Source organism: Delphinapterus leucas, chromosome 10 (assembly GCF_059928025.1).
Source record: "Delphinapterus leucas isolate spDelLeu-1000000601 "Yukka" chromosome 10, BTC_Dleu_Yukka2, whole genome shotgun sequence".
Taxonomy (NCBI): domain Eukaryota; kingdom Metazoa; phylum Chordata; class Mammalia; order Artiodactyla; family Monodontidae; genus Delphinapterus; species Delphinapterus leucas.
In genome coordinates this window covers 25297688-25317853 of record NC_143138.1, presented here as the reverse complement: position 1 = coordinate 25317853, position 20166 = coordinate 25297688, and the positions used below count along the sequence as shown (strand labels likewise).

The following is a 20166-nucleotide window of genomic DNA, read 5'->3' as shown; positions in this document are numbered from 1 at the left end:
TTGTGAGCTCAGAGTCTTAACCACTGCGCCACCAGGGAGGTCCCAAGAAAGACATTCTAAATCAAGAAAACTCTCATTAAGCACAGAGGTTTCCCTGTGTTATAGATGGAGACCCAGAAGCACAGTCAGGCAAGCTGCTGACACTTGCAGGGCCTGGGGTGAGAGAGGATAAGTGTCCTTATAAGACAAACAGAGGAGAGACAGAGGGAGGAGAAGGGGAGGCCATGTGACCAGGGGGCAGACGTTGGAGTGATGCAGCCCCAAGCCAAGGAATGCTGGCAGCCATCCGGAGCTGGAGGAGAAAGAAAGGAGTCTCCCCTGGAGCCTTCAAAGGCAGCACTGCCCTGCCAACATCTGATTTCAGACTTCTGGCCCCCAGAACTGTGAGAGAATAATTTCCATTGTCTTTAGTCACCACATTTGTGGTAATTTGTTATGGCAGCCCTAGGAAATTAGAACTCATTTCAATGATTACTAATATGTTGAGCATTTATTAAGGCCTGATTATGTGCCAGGCACTCTGCTAAGCTCCCCCCACTTATTTTTTCCAGCATTATCTCATTTAAGCCTCACAACAGCCTCATAAGATACGTACTTTTATTATCCCCATATTACAGATGAGCAAAGTGAGGTTAAAACAGGCAAAGTAGCTTGCATGTCTTGTAAGCTGGGGTTGGACCCAGGTCTTTCTGACTACAAAGACCTCCTTTAAGCACTCATGGAAGCCTCCCTGCCTGATTCATCCAGGCGGGTGGCTTCTGGCTGAGTGTCACGTGCTCTTTGTCCCCATACTTAAAAAGAGGCCCGGCGCAGAGGTTTCTGGGAGCCAAGAGTTATAATGGCGTCTGTATGATCTCCTGAGGCAACTGCATCGGAGCTCTGCCAAAGTGAGCGGCAGCAGGAAAGCAGACTCGTAGAAGATGACAACAGCAGCTAAGCCAACTTTTGAACCTGCAAGAGGGGGGAGAGGAAAAGGAGAAGGTGATTTGAGCCAACTCTCAAAGCAATATTCAAGCAGAGACCTACCCTCTCATGCAAAGATAAAATATAGACAGACCACTCAGGATGCCCCTGGAGAAGTTCGGAACCGTGATTTCAGGAGCGAGTTGGAAGAGAGAGAGAGCTGCTGCAAGAGAAAAAAACAGAGACCGGCCAACCCGAGAACATACAACCTCCTCTTCAGTGTCAAAGAAGCCTTGGTTGGTCCAGATTCCCGCTGCCAACCTCGATGCGCACGACCCTCTAGCAGGTGAGGAAGATGAAGATTTTGAAGAGGAGAGTGATGACGATGATACTGCAGCTCTTCTTGCGGAGCTGGAAAAAATTAAAAAAGAAGGAGCTGAAGAGCAGGCCAGGAAGGAAGGAGAACAAAAGGCTGAAGAAGGAAGGATTCGTATGGAAAACATTCTGAGGGGAAACCCTCTCCTTGATCTCACTGGCCCATCCCAGCCTCAGGCCAACTTCAAAGTTAAAAGAAGGTGGGATGATGATGTTGTTTTCAAGAACTGTGCAAAAGGTGTAGATGATCAGAAGAAAGACGAAAGATTTTTAAATGATATGCTGCGATCTGAATTTCACAGAATGTTCATGGAGAAATATATTAAATAGTACAGCTTTATGTGCTTAATGAAAGGCTGTAAAATGTAAAAAAAAAAAAAAAAAAAAAGAGGCCCAATTCTTTTAGCACCCTCTCCCCCAACCTTCAGCTCCTTATCACCACCTCAGAAGTGAGGTATTCTTCTAACTCAGTGGATCATGGGAACACCCTTTCCTGCTATAAAGAAACACTTTAGGCACACACAGTCACACGTAGTTCTTTGTACCTCTTTAGCCTCTGGGTCATTGGGGTTTATTTGCAGACGTTGCCAAGATGAATCAGAGATCTGGGGAAGCTATCTGTCCTTGGAGAAAGAGAGCCGCCAGGATGTTTTTATGTTAGTTTCTTTTTGCTGATTTTGAATTTGTGTGAAGACTATCTCCCTGTCCCAGGAGAAATAGTTAGAAAAGTTTATTTTCTTAAGACTTAAACTATATTCTCCAAGCTCACTAAACTATCGGAGCATCAACACTGGACTCTGCTGATGGCCTGATCTAGGAAGTGAGCATTTCTTTCCTTCTCTGCTTTTGTCCTATCTTTTGGGGACTAGATGGGATGTTTTTCTCTATCTGCTGATGACCCTGATAACCGTGTGTGTATATGTGTGTGTATGTGTTTGTGTGTGTGTGTGTTTGTGTGTGTATATGTGTATGTGTGTGTATATGTGTGAGTTTGTGTGTGAGTGTGTGTATATGTGTGAGTGTACATGTGAGTGTGAGTTTGTGTGTGTGAGTGTATATGTGAGTGTGAGTTTGTGAGTGTGTGTATGTGTGAATTTCTGTGTGTGTATGTGTATGTGTGTTTGTGTGAGTGTGTGTGTATATGTGTATGTGTGTGAGTCTCTGTGTGTGTGTGTGTATGTGAGTGTGTTTGTGTGTGTATATGTGAGTGTGAGTTTGTGTGTGAGTGTGTGTGTATATGTGTGTGTGTTTGTGTGTGTGTATGTGGTGGTGGTGGTTGGGGGAAGGGGGTCTGGATGAAGTGGTTACTCTTGTTGCCCTTTCTTTTCTTTCACACAAAGCTACCCCGTTTTACAGGTGGAAACGTTGAGTCCTGGTACACTGAAAGGGTTTTCTCCAAGATAACTCCACCAGACAGACTTAATTACAAATGCTGGCTTATCCTCCCAGGAAGCCTTCCGTTTAGTGACAATGGGAGCTGTTATACAATGAATTTTGAGGCTAATTTTAAAGTAAGTCATGTGCCCCTCCCATTGCTCTGACCCAAATATGAAGCACGGATTCTAAGTTGCACACAAAGGAAACTACAATCAGTCTGGAGGCCCCACAGGAGCAGTTTGGTTGATTACAGGAATGCGAGTCTTGTGTCTCAGCCCCTGCAAGGCTCCATCCCTTGGGATTCATGTGGCGTCCAGTTAGGGCCCTGCCTTGGGGACAGGGCAGAGGGGACCCCAGTCCAGTGCCAGGCCCCGGGACTGACCCTGGGTCATTATCTCTGCCAGATACCCAGAGCCATAAAGAGATGCTCCTCTAACCTCTCCTGTGCCTACCAACAGCAGCTGATAGAGGTTTGAATCAAGTACCAAAATGTCCTCTTGGCCCCTTTGGGGGGTTGATAGTGAAAGGGAAGGACAGAGCCGGGACTGCCCACAATCCTTAAGGCAGCCGGGAGCTGAGAAGCGTTAGTGCAGACAGAGGGCTCTGGTTTAATAAAATGAAAACTTACCCCTGATCTCACCTTTCTGAACCACTTTTTTCTGTTCGAGGCTCCTGTACACAATCACTGGCTCCGGGAGCTTCCCTCCTCTTTCATTTCTCTAAACCAAAACCTGCTTCCAGGAAAGCATCTGATAAATTTATTTGCATCAAGAAGAATGGACAAATGTTATCTTCTGGGGTGCATTTGCATTGTGAAGACTTAAAGCAAAAGTGATTGGTCTCTGTGCAATGTCAGAGTCAAAGAAATTAGCTAAGAGGGGAGGGACCTGCTTAGGGGCAGGCAGTGCAGCAGGGGAAGGTGGGCAGGAAAATGAGTGGGAAAGCAGGACGTCATTTTCAGAAAGGAAGGCGAAGTCAGGAGAAGGGGTCTAGCAGCAGATAAAAGAGGTGATGGGAGCTGAGATGTGAGCATCAAACACCTTGAACTGAAAACTCATGTTGGAAGTTATCTGCTTTTCCCTTCAAATAAAACATTCAAGAAAAGCAAGTGTGTATGTAAAACTCAACCCATTTACTCTTTCATCCATTCACTCATCCAAATGCAATTGTATTTACTATGTTCCATGTATCAGAGGCAGCCAGAAACAAGATACTTGAGGTCTCTCTACACAAGGAACCATGGAACATTCTCTCTAACTAGTGGGTGAGGCTAACAATAAACATAATTTCATGTGGTTGTAAGTGCTCTGAAGAAAATAAAACAGGTAAGGAGATGCAAGGGTGTTGGAGCTGAAGGGCAGTTGCCCGGGGGAGGGGTATCTAGATGAGGGGTAAGGAGAGACTTCTATTTAGGGTGGCCGGATTTAGCAAATAAAAATACAAGACAGACAGCTAAGTCTGAGTTTCAGATCGATGATGAAAACTTTTCCAGGATAAGTATGCCCCATGCAATATTTGGAGGCATACATGTACTACATGTACTAAAGTATTTGTCATTATTCTGAAATTCAGTTGTAACTGAGTATCCTGCATTTTATCCTGTAATACCTCTCCTCCTCTGGGACCCCCATGGAGGAGTGTTCCAGGATAGAAAACAAGGAGTGCAAAGATTCCCAGGCAGGAATGAGCTTGGCTTGCTCAGGAAGCCCTCCGTGGTCAGATTCGAGGGAGCAGGGAGGACAGTGGTAGAGATGACCTCATGCAGGGGAGCAGGGGCCAGATCACGTGGGCCCCAGGCCAGTGTGAAAGCTTTGCATTTTATTCTGATCCGTGGAAGTCTGAGGAGAGCTCTCAGTACTGCAATTATGCATTTTCACGAATACTCCAGTTTAGTATTGTGTTTTCCATAACAGGTGCCACTCACTTCGCTCTAAGACCAGATTTTAGGACTGGAGAGTAGTTGAAACTGAGCAGGATTCTGCAGGGCCTTCTTGGGGACAGACCCCCTTGTCCCCTGCCTCTTGTTTGTAGAAAAGCTTTAGCCTCCTTGTCCTTCCCTGAGTTCCAAAGAGCAAATTTAATCAGAGAAATGAGAAAACACAGAAACAAAAGAAAACGATGAAGCAGGACAAAATAAAAATAGTTGAGTCATAAAACAAAGTCAAGGACATTCAGTTCCTCCTCAAGGGTTATAGATAATATCTTGAGCCATATCCTTGAGTTGTTTTACAGATACTAAAACCCTCACCAGGTGGAAGAAATCAATTGCTGACCACCAGCATGTAGACCCCAGACCAGCTGGAACCAGAAGGTTGATAATGTTAACTCCTGAAATACCACCCTGTTACCTCACCACCAACCAGTCAGAAGGATGCCCACGAGCTGATCAGGGATCTGGCAACCTTCACCCCTAATATTACCTTTAAAAACTCTTCCCCAGGGAATTTCCTGGTAGTCCAGTGGTTAGGACTCCACGCTTCTACTGCAGGGGGCATGGGTTCGATCCCTGGTCAGGGAACTAAGATCCCACGTGCCGTGTGGTGTGGCCAAAAATAAAAAAAAAATTTTAAAAACAACCAAAAAAAACCCTCCTCCAAAAGCCATGTGGGTGTTCAGGTCTTTCTAGCATGAGCTGCCAGTCCTCCTTTCTTGGTCCCACACTGGGTGCCTTGCAATAAACGCGGTACTTTCCTTCATCACAACCTGGTGTCAGTAGATTCGCTTTACTGCACATCAGGCAAGAGGACTTAAGTTGGGTTCAGTAACATAGGTGACCCTGGCCTGAGGGAAAGTGAGCAATATCTCCCCTAAATTCACTTGACCTCCCCCATCTCCTTCCACCCATTCACTACTGTCTTCAGTTTTCCTAGCACTGGATAGTCTTTTATTATACCATAAGAAATGAGCTTAACATGCTATTGGTAGAAGAGATTCGGGGATTCAAATTCTTACTAGTGTGTAAATGACTATTAGAAAGTGTTTTGAAAGTGAGGACGGAGAGAGCATGTAGGTCAAGGGAAGATGGGGAAAGAATAAAGAAGGGAAATTTGAGGGTGCTGATGTCAAGTGCCGGAGGCTTGACCAGTTCGCCTAGCTGTGACCCTGAAGCTGAGTGTTGGCTGAGTAGAAATACAAAGCAATTCGCCCCCCATCTCTGTTGAGATGGCCAAGAATCTCTTGGAAGAACGAGGCTGGCTGTGAACTGCCAGATGGCAGAGCAGTCAAAATATTTACTGTGAAGCCCACACTGTTTGGGAAAAGGCTGAACTTGCATTCCTGCCGCAGACCTTGGCGGTCTCCTGCCTCCTCTGCCATTGGCCTCCGTGACTCACCGAGTGAATCATGGCTCATCTCCGCAGGGATTTATCGATCTGAACCAGCCTCCCCTCTGGCCTTCCAGTAAAAGTTGCCCGGTGTCGAAAGGAGTCCTGACAGCATTTCTGTGAGAATGGCCCTGCCTTACTTTCCATGTAATGTCGGGGTTTAGGACTCAAAAATATTCTTGTGAGGTGAACAGAAAAGCAAGCATACTCTACATTTATACATGGGGAAACGGACTACAAACGGACCGTCTTGCCCCAGGTTTCAAGGGGATGAGCAGGAACTTGGACCTTGGACTTGGGTCTTTTCTAACACAGTAGGGGCTGTCAATTCACCTGGAAATTATCTAACGACTCATGCAAGATCGCATAGCTTCTTGCTGCCTCTAAAACAAAATGTTGTTTTTCTATTAAACCACGGTTTAGACATCAAGAGCAGTATCCTCAAGGGGAAAGAGGGTGTCTTCAATTTTTTGCAAAGCACTCATTTCAGATAGGTTGAATCTCTGGGTAATGGACTGACTGATTCTGTCAAAAAAATTTAATGACTCTCCCATTATACAAATAATAAGTATTTATTGCAGAAACTTTGGAAATTTTAGAAAAACACAAGGGAGAAAATAAAAATCACCTGTAATCTTCCCACTCAGATACAATCGCTGTTGACATTTTGATATGTATCCTTCTTGTCTTTTTACATACACATAGAACCATATTTTAACAAATTGGAAAAAATGTGGTATAAACTGATTAATAACTCACTTTTTCATTTAATATTTCCACGACCATTTTTCTCACATGATTCAAGTTTTTTCAAGTTTTTTAATAACTTTATTTATTCATTTATTTAATTTTTGGCTGCTTTGGGTCTTTGCTGCTGCACGCAGGTTTTCTCTAGTTGCTGAGAGAGGGGCTACTCTTTGTTGTGGTGCGTGGGCTTCTCATTGCGGTGGCTTCTCTTGTCGCGGAGCACGGGCTCTAGGAGCGTGGGCTTCAGTAGTGTGGCATGCGGGCTCAAGAGCGCAGGCTCAGTAGTTGTGGCACACGGGCTTTGTTGCTGTGCGGCATGTGGGATCTTCCCAGACCAGGACTCAAACCCGTGTCCCCTGCATTGGCAGGTGGATTCTTAACCACTGTGCCACAAGGGAAGCCCTTCAAAGCACGTTTGATCCATTGCATACTATCCTATGAATGATGTACCTAATTTACTTAACCCATGCGGACTTTTAGGTTGTTACCTTTTTTTTTTGGCCTCACTGCAAGGCATGTGGGATCTTAGTTTCCCAACCAAGGATTGAACCCTTGCCCCCTGCATTGGAAGGATGGATTCTTAACCACTGGACTGCCAGGGAAGCCCCACAATTTTTTTTTTTTTAAACTATAAACACCACCACAATGGGCATCCTTGGTCTTATAAAAATTTACTGATGTAAAGTCACCCAGTGATCTTGTCTGGGCGTTGGCTGGCAAAAATTTAAAATGAGGGCAGACATAGAGATAGTTAATAGGGTATGATTTTTGTCAGTTGGAGAAGGGAGAAAAGTGAGGCCACAGGTTTCAGGTGTCTCCTCTATAAAGGTCCCCTCCTTCCCCTGTGCTCTCAGTTCTGCTCCTCTAACGTGGCTTTCACACTATGTATCATCTCGGCCTCCGCTGCAGCTGCCACTGCTTTCAGCTGTCATCCTCTGCTCCCCTCCTGTCCCCACCTGTGGGTGTGCTCCCATCACAGACCCTCTGGTCGCCCTGGCTGTTGATAAATGTTTTCTGTGTCTCGACTCAGTGCCCAAAAAGTTATTTCTAAGGTCAGCACGTCCTTGAGGGATCCTTGTCACAAGTCATGCCCACAAAGCTCTTTGGCAAATCACTGCACGGTTCTGTGGTTGCAGCCCACGGCCAGCCAGAGCTGCCCTGGCAAGGGGCGGGAAGCTCAGGGGTAACTAACAACGGGGCCACCTCTGGGTTTCTCTCGTTCCCTCACTGGGCCTAACATCCTTCCATTCTCTTCTCATCAGGCACCATGAGTTTGTTAGTTCTAATAACAAGTAGAACAATTGGGATGGATCATTATTTCCAAGCTGTAATTCAAGAAAACAGATGAAGAGAGGTCATAAAATCAAATAAGGCCCAACTGAGGCGTCTTTAAATAAAATCTCGTTGGTTGCAGGCTCTAAAAATAGTTCCCAGCCCCATCCCTCATCTTCACAATTATTTTCATCTTCACTTCTAAATCTGAAGGGCACAGAGCAGCAGAATTTATACATTAAGTTCATAAGAGAACAGACAGCTCTTTAATTCTTAACATTGGTGGGATATGACTCTTCACCATCATATGCTCGATTCCGAAATATATCTGGGCCCGCTTTGCTGACATGACTAAGATATCTTATTGATAACCATGGTGCCCTTCTTTTTTAAAAAATTTTTATTGAAATATAGCTGATTTAAAATGTTCTGTTACTTTCAGGTATAAAGTGATTCAGTTATACATATACATATCCATATAAATATATACATTCTTTTTTTACATTCTCTTCTACCAGGGTGCCCTTCTTATGAGAGACAAGGTCACAGCTCTCCACCCCCCCACACCCCCCACCAGAGGGTGTGAGTGACCTCCACGATAATCATCTCCTGTCCATTCATTCACAAATTCATTTTTTCAAACATTTGAGGGCTTCCCTGGTGGCGCAGTGGTTGGGAGTCCGCCTGCTGATGCAGGGGACACGGGTTCGTGCCCCGGTCCGGGAGGATCCCACGTGCCGCGGAGCGGCTGGGCCCATGAGCCATGGCCGCTGAGCCTGCGCGTCCGGAGCCTGTGCTCCGCAACGGGAGAGGCCACAACAGTGAGAGGCCCGTGTACTGCAAAAAAAACAAACAAAAATACCCACACATTTGAGACTCTCCTATGTGCCAGGCAATAGAAAAAGCCCTTGTCTTCTAGGCGGGGGACAAACAAATGAATACATAAGAGAATGAAACTCTTACACAGGAAAACAAAGCCAAGTAAGAGAGAGGAGTGTGTGAGGAGGGTGTAGGGAGGTATTTTAGACCTGCTACTTAGGGAGGCCTCTAAATTTAGGGAGGTGGCATTTAAGTGCAGAACAAGTCACGGAAATAACTTATCTGGGGAGGAGCCGCACGGACGAGGTCTCAAGATGGGCAGAGCTCGGCTACAGGGAACCAGCGAAGAGGATTGTGGCTGAAGCCAGGAGCCGGGGGTGGGCGGGGAGGTCTGAGGGGGCCGGAACAGCTCCGGAAGAGCCTGCAGGCCATGGAAAGATCCAGGATTTTATTTGCTGCTGAGCAACTGTCTGGAAGTGGCCCTGAGGTGAGGGAAGCTGGTGACCCCGAGGGGACCTTGGGTCAGCTCTTCCATGCGCTATTCTAAATGCCAATTCACAGCTGACTCTCGAGTCCTTGAACGCAGGGGTTCCCACCTTGGGTCCCAACAAGCTGGGAACATTTAGGGATTTTTTGTTTTCAATTGAGGTAAAGTTGATTTACAATGTTGTGTTGGTTTCTGGTGTACAGCAAAGTGATCCAGTTATACATGTATGTATCTATTCTTTTTCAGATTCTTTTCCATTATAGGTTATTACACGGTATTGAATGTAGTTCCCTGTGCTGTACAGTAGGTCCTTGTGGGTTTTCTCCTTTATATATAGTAGTGTGTATCTGCTAATCCCAAACTCGTAATTTATCTTTCCCCTACCCCCTTTCCCCCTGGTAACCATAAGTTTGTTTTCTACGTCTATGAGTCTGTTTCTGTTTTGTAAAGAAGTTCATTTGTATCAGAGTCCCCCCCTGCAGATCCTGTGACCTATGTGTGTCTTCTCTAATCCTGGACAGCCACACTGAGTTATAGGAGGTTGGGTAATTTGACAAGGTCACATTGTGTCTTAGTTCAGGCTGCCATAACAGTACCATAGACTAGGTGGCTTATAAACAAATGCATTTCTCACAGTTCTGGAAGCTGGAAGTCTGAGATTAGATGCCAGCATGGTCAGGTTCTGGTGAGACCCTCCTTCGGGCTGCAGACTGCCGACTTCTTGCATCCTCATATGATGGAGAGAGAGAAGCAAGCTCTCCTGCCACTCTTAGAAGGGTGCTAATCCCATTCACGAGGACTCCACCCTCATGACCTCATCTAATCCTAATCACCTCCCAAAGCCCATCTCCTAATACCATCACACTGAGGGGTAGGGTTTCAATATATGAATTTTGGGGGTGCACATTCAGTCCATGACACATGGTGAGATTTAAACTTGGATCTAATTGGCTGGAAAGCCTGTTTTTCTCACTGCACATGGTGTTGTCCAGCCCTTCCTGATTACTCCATTCATTCATCAAAACATTTACTGAACATCTGCTGTGTCTGGTTCTGTGCTGGGCACACACTAGGGATTAGACACAAATAAGAGACAGTTCCTGCCCTCAAGTGTCTTAGAATCGAATGGGCTGTTTATAATCCACACTGGCATCTTCCAGAATGGAGTGAGATTATAACACACAGTCTCCACCACCCACCCACCCACACAGCTTTAGTCTTTCTGAAATGGACATCTGTCTTATTCTTCTCATTAAAGGACCTTGGCAACTGCTAGGCAGGATGCGCCACTGCCAGGCATGAAAAGCAGTGGTTGACCCATTGTGTCCTCGGATGACATTGGTACTACCGTTCACAGTTGAATTTTGCTTATATTTGAATCCTTAATTGTTGCTTAAAAAAGTCTTCAAAGAGATCACCCTATGGTGCAGGGCTGAAATGACAAGATATCAGTGTACAAGCCTGCCCGTCACGTGGAGAGCAGCAGGAATCCCAGATACTCACAGAACTGTCAGAGCCCAGCATGGGGCTCACTCGTGCTGGGTGAAGGGCCACCGTTCAGGTGGAGAACAGACAGGTCTATCAAGACCTTCCTGACAGCTTCCTAGAGAAGGTGGGAAACTTCCAGTGATATCTTATTCAGCTCAATAAGTACCAATTTAAACACATACACAGACACTCCAATATCCTTCCATATGCCTCAAACCATCTCAAGTATAACAGTGCCTGAGATTATTCTCAATGTCAGTGTCCTGCTTATGTCCTTCAGAACAGTTATCATAATTTGTAATTAGTTGGTTTGCTTGTTCTTGTCTTTCTTCCAGGATGAGGTTATCTTTTCATTGCTGTTTCCCCAGCAACTGGCAAAATGCCCAGAACCTCAGCAGGAGTTGGGGGAAACAGCAAGTTTCTGAGACGCCAGATACTTACCAGTGACCAAAGCAATTTGGAACTGTCTTCAGTGTCTGAGAGAAACCGACTCAAATGTTTTACTGTAATGCAGATGCAGTAAGTGCTATATTGATATCTAAGTAAATATATGCTACTGTCAGTTCTTTAAAAACAGAATAATGAATGCAAAATGTGATTATTTTTCCAACCCTTTTTTTTGGCTGCGTCGCACGGCACATGGGATCTTAGTTCCCTGACGAGGGATCATACCTGCACCTCCTGCATTGGAAGGGCGGAGTCTTAACCACTGGACGACCAGGGAAGTCCCCTGACAAAGATTTTTATTAAATTTACAGATATGATTTGGCGTTACCTTTTACGACTTGGCGCTTTCTTTTACTCAGTGGCATCACAGAAGGAAGAGATAGTACATGAGTGTAAAAGTCCTTTAAATATGACAAAGCATTAAATCAGATGGTTTAATATTTGGGGATCTCTGTACAATTCTCCCAGCATCTCTAATCCATTAACTGAAACCCCTCATTAGATAATGTGTACTTTCCAAATAATTTACAATCACACTGATGTAAGCGTGGAGGTAAATTATCACCCTGGTTGGAAGGGAAGCAGCCAGCATGGGAATAATGGAGCTGTAATCCTGTACTTTAGGAGCTGGTCTGAGGGGCTGCCTTCTGGGCGGCTCCCTGCAGGGTGAGCTCATCAGATTGGAACAGGTGGGCCCATTTGAACTCTGGTGTCACACTCACCTGGGCAGGTCTCGCATGCTCTCTGGGTCTCAGCTTCCTCATCTGTGAGGTGGAGACGATAGACGCTAATACCTGACGCGGGGAGGAAAGCACCTGTGTCTCGCGCTCAGTGGGCGCTCGGTACAAGGCACACATCTCAGTCGGTTGGGGCTACTGTGATAGAACACCACAGACCAGGAGGCTTATAAACAACGAACATTTATTGCTTTCAGTTCTAGAAGCTGGCAGGTCCAAAATCAAGGTGCAGATTTGGTGACTGGTGAGTCCCGGCTTCCTCACAGATGGTCATCTTCACCCTATAAACTCACCTGGCAGAAGGGACTGGCTAGCTCTCTGGGGCCTCTTTCCTTTATTAAAGGCGCTAATCTCAATCACAAGGGCTTCACCCTCATGATCTCATCACCTCCCAAAGGCCCCATCTCCAAATCCCATCGCCTTGGGCATTACGTATCAACAGATGAACTTAACAGGGACACAAACATGCAGACCACGGCACCGCTCCACACCTGACTCCCTTCTGGAACACCTGAACCAAGCTGAGTCCCTTTAGCGATTTGTAAGGCTGGTGAGGGCACCGCAGCTGTTCAGCTCAGATCGTAAGAGAAGCTGCTGCCAGATGTAAGCTATTATATAGAGAATGATAAACAACATCCTGCTGTATAGCACAGAGAACTATAATTCAATAGCCTATTCTAAACCATAACGGAAAAGAATACTTTAAAAATGTATATAATTGTATAACTGAGTCACTTTGCTGTACAGCAGAAACTAACACAACACTGTAGATCAACTAGACTCCAACAAAATAGAAAGGAGAAGAGAAGCCTCTAGAACAGCGCTCCTTCTCTGGTGCTTTTATTCCATCAGTGTTCCTGTCTTCTTCCTTTTATCTGAACGTGGTACTTCCCTCTTTTCCTGCCTCTGCTTCTTCAGAAACTTCATCACAAATCCCACTACAGGTCCTGGGACACAGGCCATGTGCGCTTGGATCTTGGGCCAGTGTGGACACTTGAGAGGTTCTTGAATCCCTTGACCTCCTTTCATAAAGGGCCTTATTTCAATCACCTCCCACCCATTCTTTTCTGTATTGAGATACATTTAAAACATACTGTAAAAAACATAAAGTTCTTTCTCAAATATACTCCCCAAACATTAGGGATGAATCTAAAACAGGCCAAATAAAATTATGCTATGTTAAATCCAGACAAGAAGGTCTGAATTTCACACTGACTATTCCTCTTCAGGGCTGTATTTTCCAAGCCGCCCAGGGTCCCACAGAGCCGGAGAGGTTGACTGTGTGCAGGATTCTCTGCATTGTACACTGTGTGTTCAAAATCTCGCCTTAGAGATGCATAGGAAGCATGTCAGTGTCCTGGGGAGGCAAGGGGCTCTGTCTGAGTTCTGTTTTGGAATCACAGAATGTTCCATGGAAGGGCCTAGAACACTCCTACAACCCTCTCTTTTATAGATGAGACCCAGAGACTTATGATGTGTCCTACCAGAATTAGATACAGTTAGTGCTATAAAGGATAATTTTTGTTTTTGAGTGACCACTTATGATTAGACAAATTCTCCTACTTAAAATCATTTGGTGAGACAACTAAATTTAAGACATCCAATTTACTTCTTTTGAAATCTGATTAAAAAATACAGTAAATCAACTATACTTTGATTTAAAAAGTGGAAAAAAAGTGGAAAACATACAACAAACTAGTGAATATAATGAAAAAAGAAGCAGATTCACAGATACAGAGAACTAGTGGTTCTCAGTGGGGGGGGCAATATAGGAGTAGGGGGACTAAGAGGTACAAACTATTAGGTATAAAACAAGCTACAACATGGGGAATATAGCCAGTATTCTGTAAAAACTGTAAATGGAGTTACTTTTAAAAATTGTATAAAAAAAAATCAAAAAAAGAAATTTGAGTTCCCTTACCAAAAGCTAGTATTAACTGAGCTTCAACCAAGGATAATCTAGTGGAAATAATTTGTGTTGAGCAACAGAATTCTAAAATCTGATGAACGTGCAACATTTCCTCGTTTCCTTACCTATATGGTCTCTCATCCTTGATAGTAAATAGGTGGTTGTTACTGTAAAGCCCTGTGCCAAACACTCTGAATCTCATCTCTGCCTTTAACCTCAGCCATCTGTCACACACCCACAGCACTCTTCACGGTTGAGGAAACTGAGGTTCCGGAAAGTGAGGTGACTTGTTTGCGGTCCCACAGTCAACAGCAAAGCCTGTATTCTAACATGTACTCGGTGCTGGACCACTTCCAGCAGACAGGGGCACTGCTTGTGGCCTAAGACACTGTGCCCGTACCCCATCACACCCAGTTCTAAAATAAGGATGGGATTCAGGACCTAGCTTGGGGTCATGACTTTCCTCTTCTGGAGTCCTGAGGAAAGCTAGACTTGGATCCCCTCTGCTCCCTTGTGTGGGCATGGCCCGACTTTGGGCCTTGGTCTTAAAATACATTTTACCAGGGGTGCTGGCTCTGCGTGAGCGGCACTGCAGGGTGAGCAGGCAGGCACGGTTTGGTCACCCCAAGTCACGTGGCCTTACAAAGGACGGACCACCTCGGCACTTCACGAGGGGACACAGGAGACACGAGGTTGCTGGAGCCTGGTGTTGATGGTTTGCTACAAAGAGGCAGCTGTTTCACTGGGAAGATCGTCAAGGGGAAGGCACACAACTTGCTAAAAAGTGCTAGCTTGGTTGAAACATTGTGAAATTCAACCATCAAGGGAAATCCACATCTATACCCATTATCTGAATAAAGAATGCCAGTAGTAATATTATTGATATAAAGAATTTTTTGTTTACACGCTAACATGGAATCCTACCCACGATCCATACCCTTGGGTGCCCCAAGTTTGGTTCCGAGGAATTTTCAGAAGGGCTGAGGCCCCTTTGAGTCTGCCCCATCTGATAAATGACTCCCATCAGTTTATAACTAAGACACGAGTGCCAATTCTTGTTGCAGTCACCCTTGGAGAAGAGGAGGAGGTCATCTGGGCAGGAGGCATAGCTACAGATGATTCTTTCAAGGCTAATTACTAGGAAGGAAGGAAGGGAGGGAGGAGGGAGGGAGGGAGGGAGGGAGGGAGGGAGGAAGGACTTTCCACTTTACCTCTTAATTTAAAAATAAGCAGTTTCTCCCACACATCCAATAGTTCAGTGAAATGTGCTGTGTCTCACTGTCCCAGCCTTCTACTCGTTTGCTGCATTTGTTTTCCGAACTTGGAATGCTGTCTCCCCGGCAACCTTCAGCCACCACCTGTAGAAATCCAAGTCATCTCTGAAGGCTCAGATTGCAGGAACTCTCCTTCATCACCTTGCTAGAAGAATTCTCTCTCCCTGGACTCTTACGATTTGCGTCAATCTCATGCTCTCACCACAAACCACCCTGTGTGGGAGTCATCTGTGTGTATGTTTGATCCCAGTCTAACAAAGGCTCCTTTGGGGACTGAAGTCTTTTCTCATGGATCCCTGTTTGCCCAATACACCTAACTCAGTCCTCTGCACCAGGCGCTCAGTGAACCAGGTGGTCAACACAATAAACATACACGGGCAACAGAGGGGATGGTGAGCACGCTTGAGGAGAGTCTGAATGATCTGAGAAAGGGGACAGCCGCTGACCACCATGATGGGCTCTCTGCCACCACTACATCACCAGTTACTGGGTCCTACTCTGCCTGTTCCTACAACTTCTGCCCCGGAGCCCAAGCTGTCTTCCACAAGCTGGGTGCAAACTATAGCAAACGTCAGCCTGGGAACTTTCTCGCTTTGGGTGAGTGCCATAAATATGTTGGAAAGGAGGGAAAATGAAGCTTATAAAAATGTCAAGGGCGACAAAGATGAGTCTTAAATCTATGTCTGGAATGAGACTTAGTGGCTGGTGACGCAATGCTGTGGAAGCAGAACGCAAACTAAGGCAACCACTATTCTGCTGCCATCTTCCTTCTCCACCGAAGACAATATTCTCCAAGTTAATACTGAAGAGGAGAAGCTGCTTAGTATTGAAATCTCCGACTGACGTGGGGATAGTGGGAGACACCTGTTTAAAATCAGTTCACAAGAAATACGCTGTGTCTGCGGATGCAATCGCAGAACTGCTGTCAGGGATCTGGAGGAATAATGCACCAGACCAGAGACTGATGAACCTGTCCTGTTTTCCCGAGAGGAAATAAAGCAGATTCCAGAAATTCTGAAACTCTGACAAAATCTGGAATAACATAGTCACACACGTTTTGACTCCCAACAATTGCTGGTTTCTTTTCAACTCATGCGTTCATTTATTTAGGCTGCGTTGGGTCTTCGTTGCTGCGTGGGGGCTTTCTCTAGTTGCAGCGAGCGGGGGCTTCTCATTGCGGTCGCTCCTCTTGTTGCAGAGCACAGGCTTCTAGGCGCGTGGGCTTCAGTAGTTGTGGCACGTGGGCTCAGGAGTTGTGGCTCGCGGGCTTTAGAGCGCAGGCTCTGTAGTTGTGGCACACGGGCTTAGCTGCTCCGCGGCATGTGGGATCTTCCCAGACCAGGGCCTGAACCTGTGTCCCCTGCATTGGCAGGCGGATTCTTAACCACTGCGCCACCAGGGAAGCCCCTTCTTTTCAACTCTTGATTTAACACAAATAACTTCCTCTCCTTTTTGATAGGATTGTTAGAGCAACTAATCAAGGAAGTAACAGTAAAACAACAGCTGCTCCTTTAAAGAGACCAGCTAGGCGGACTGAGGTAGCAGCTAACACTGAGTTCACTCCGTGCTGGATGTGGTTCCAAGAGCTTTGTATACATTAGTCTATTTAACCGTCATAATGACCCTGTAATGTAGGTACTAACATTATTCCAAGTTGACAGATGGGAACACTGAGGCGAAGTTAAAGCAATGTGCCTAAAGATCATACAGATAGGATTCCAACCAGGCAATGTGGCCCCCGAGCTGCGCTTCCCACATTAGGCTACACTGCCTTTCCTATAAATGGCAAGGCTGCTCAAGAGGGGAAGTGGGAATCCTCCCTTTTCCACACGGGTGTGTGAACTTGCCCTTCCACTTCCATACAGGAGAGAGCAAAGGGTGGGAACACGTCTGGCCTCGCTCAGCCCTCTTACCCACTCATTTCTCTGAGGGGAGGAGGGCGTCTTTTTGGTTGCCAGGATTGGGAGATACTACTGAGCAGGTAAGGTCATCAGGGCAGAACCTGACACTGCAAGGGAGCTTGCAGTTGAAGGTGGGTAAATTCCAGGACTGATATTCAAAATATTTTAATAATCAGTTCATCACCAGACCAACAAACCGGGGGCAGCCACAAACCACTGGTGTGCCAGTGCCGACCGTGGTACGTCAACAGGGTCAGCAACCAGGGTATTCTCAGAGCCCTACCGTGGTCTTCGTATCACCAACCAGTCTTCTCAGTGACAGATGAGCTATTCTGATTTCCACCAGTCTGGTTTTTTGACGTCTTTTCAATTCGTTCTGGACCCAGAGGGGAAGGACAAGGATATAAATAATCTTCACCACCAAACCCCAAAGTCCTCTGCATTTTTCAGGTGATATCCCTAATACTAAATTCAGTTTCTGATGAGATTTTTAAGGTGATATTGATAAACCAGAACACACTCAAAGCCAGGGTCATGCCTGCACTGGGGATTCTGTGGTATGAAGTGGAGGGAAGGAAGAGGGGCTGTCCGTGTCCTCATTTCCATCGTGGATGTGGACGGACCTGCTAAGTCAGAATGGGGGAGGCCCGGGGGGGCAGGGCCTGGGACGTGAAATGGTCTTTGGCAAAGAATGTGACACAGGTGGGCCCTCATTACTCTAGAGTAGGGGTCAGGGAACTATGGCCACAGGCCTTCAGTTTTGCAAATAAAGTTCTACTGGAACACAGCCACGCCCACCCACTTACATATTACCTGTGACTGCTTTGGAGCTCTGTACGAAAGGCAGCTGAACAGTGTGGACAGAGACAGGGTGGGCTGCAAAGCCTAAAGCATGTACTATCTGGTTCTTTACAGAAAGAATGTGCAGACCTCTGGTCTAGATCTAGGAAAGTAACTCTAATAGCCTGGGGCAGGGAGGGAGGAAGGAAAAAGGAGTGGACTTCGAGCTGGGGCCTTTAGTGGGGAAACTGGGAAAGGCTTAGAGGAAGGAATTGGGGTTCAGCCACCACCATGTCTTACGATGTGGGGATCGATCCCTCCTCCTGTGAGCTGAGCCACAATATAACCTTCCAAACTGAATTATTTACATCTATTGGGGTGAGTTCCTAGATGGTAAAGAAAGCGAATTTTTCTCCAGTCATTCAGAATTAGCAGCATATAAACAATGTAAAACTAAGCACAGGTAATCAAAAACATTTTAATGATTAATGTTTAGACATTATTTAACATTGTGGGTATATCCAGATGAGCTAAAGCACACACTTTGACAGCACACTATTGAATGTTATACTTTCTGTATTGAAATATGTAGACATTTGCAAACTAGTACCTAGGAAGACATACATTTACAAATATACACATTCTAGATTTGATAAGGTAAATGTAAACAGATGCTGTGACTCCTTCCAAACAGAAATCCCACAAGACTAATTAAGAGAACCAACTGGCTCCCTATAGTATGAATGTGCAAAATTAAAGCATGATAAACTGGTATTTACATAAATATTAAACCAACAATTCGTTCATACATTGTCAACGACCTTCTCAGATGTGTCACGAGTGGTTCAGTGAATGTTTTTTTCCTCCAGACGGAGAAGGTTATTCCGAGGCTAAATTCCAGCACTTTAAGATGACACACACAACAGTCCTTATCTGTTTGACCACTGCCTCTAGGGTGTGAGACATGATTTTATGATAAGCAGTCTTGTTTTTAAACAAGTATTTCTAAACAAATCTTTAGATTTGAAGCACGATAAAAAAATTACAGGTGCTATTAGATTTACATTAAACAAACCATCTCTATCCAATCCCCCAGTTCTCTCATGCTGCAGCTATCTGTTTAATTTTACCTTAAGTTTTTCTAAGGTCCTTTCCCCACCTTTAATTCATTTTGGTAAGCTAGGCACATTTTCAAAGGAAGTTTGTGCCAAAACAAATAGTACAGAAATCAACCCAAATTTGGACCCTGGCAACCAGTTCCCCCACTGCTCATCTATGGGACTCTGTCAAATGGTAAACATTTAATCATCTCTCTTGAAAAGTATAAATCTTCTCTCACAAGTGGAAAGCAAAATGGGCTTTGTTTCCTGTATAAAAACACTTAAGCAATTCTGAAATTTAAAACGGCCTTACTCATCCTACACACTTCCTAAAATCCTGAAGACAAAGAATATATATTTTAAGTTTCATCAAGACTGCTTTAGAACCCCCCTCCCTTTTTACATTATTAATAGTGGCACTCAAAATAAAAAAATAAGATCTGTTAAAAAGTTAAACTGACTGTTCCACTAGATTTGAACCTGCCTGATTTAAAGCCGATATTACAAAACTGAAGGTGCCAAGTTCACATGTACAAGTCACTTGAAACTACGTGTCACACGATAGTTTCATAAGTCATGGTCTTTGATTTTTCTGAACAGAGCTATTAGAAATGAATAAAAACTTGAAACATACCCTAATTTAAACGAATACGCTTTGGGCCCTGTTTTTTAACTTTTAAGGCATGTGTGTTTCTCTACTGTAACACCAGTATTATACAAATTTACAATCACATGCATGGTCTACAGTTAAAAAAAAAAAAGTGTGGATTACAGTGTTATTAAATTGTGAATCACAATTCAGCACCTATCATGTTATAACTAATAAGGCAACAGCAGTGTCGTGTACTACAACAACACGCCCTCCACAGTCTAGCGCAGGGGTCGGTGAGAGCCCAGAAATGTTAAAAATCTTATGCCTACTTGGGTAATCTGTCTACATTTCCTAGGGGTTTGGAACTGATGGAGGAGGTCCTACGTGAGTCACACTATGGTAGGCCGACTAGTTACGGCAGCTGTTAACGAGCATTGGGCACAATTCATTTGTGCTTACAATCAGACGACGGGGTTCAGAGGCTGTCAGCCCTTGGGCCTCAGTCCTTACGCTGCTTCCTCGGCTTCACACTGTTTTCCAGAGAAGAAAAGCTGCTGGTGTGGCCGTTCACGGCCGTCACGGAGCCGTTCTGGTGTTCTCTCCTCCGGGAGGCCCCCTTCTTGTTGTAGGTCTGC

At 45.1% G+C, this 20166-nt stretch overlaps 1 protein-coding gene and 1 pseudogene across 3 annotated transcripts in view; one reads left to right on the top strand and one right to left on the bottom strand.

The window, feature by feature from the left end:
* The first annotated feature begins 578 nt into the window (after nt 1-578).
* Nucleotides 579-2107, top strand: LOC111178638 (spliceosome-associated protein CWC15 homolog pseudogene; annotated as a pseudogene).
* Nucleotides 2108-18297: 16190 nt separating this feature from the next.
* The window catches only part of ELOVL5 (ELOVL fatty acid elongase 5), a 70498-nt gene continuing 68629 nt past the window's right edge, over nt 18298-20166 (bottom strand). For 2 of the 3 annotated variants that reach the window (XM_089918618.1, XM_030759758.2), the window contains exon 8: nt 18298-20162. In XM_089918618.1, the coding sequence (XP_089774744.1) occupies nt 20031-20162 (132 nt within the window). In that variant the 3' untranslated portion in view covers nt 18298-20030. The remainder of the gene's footprint in view (nt 20163-20166) is intronic. The other variant, XM_022582138.2, reaches the window with a different exon arrangement.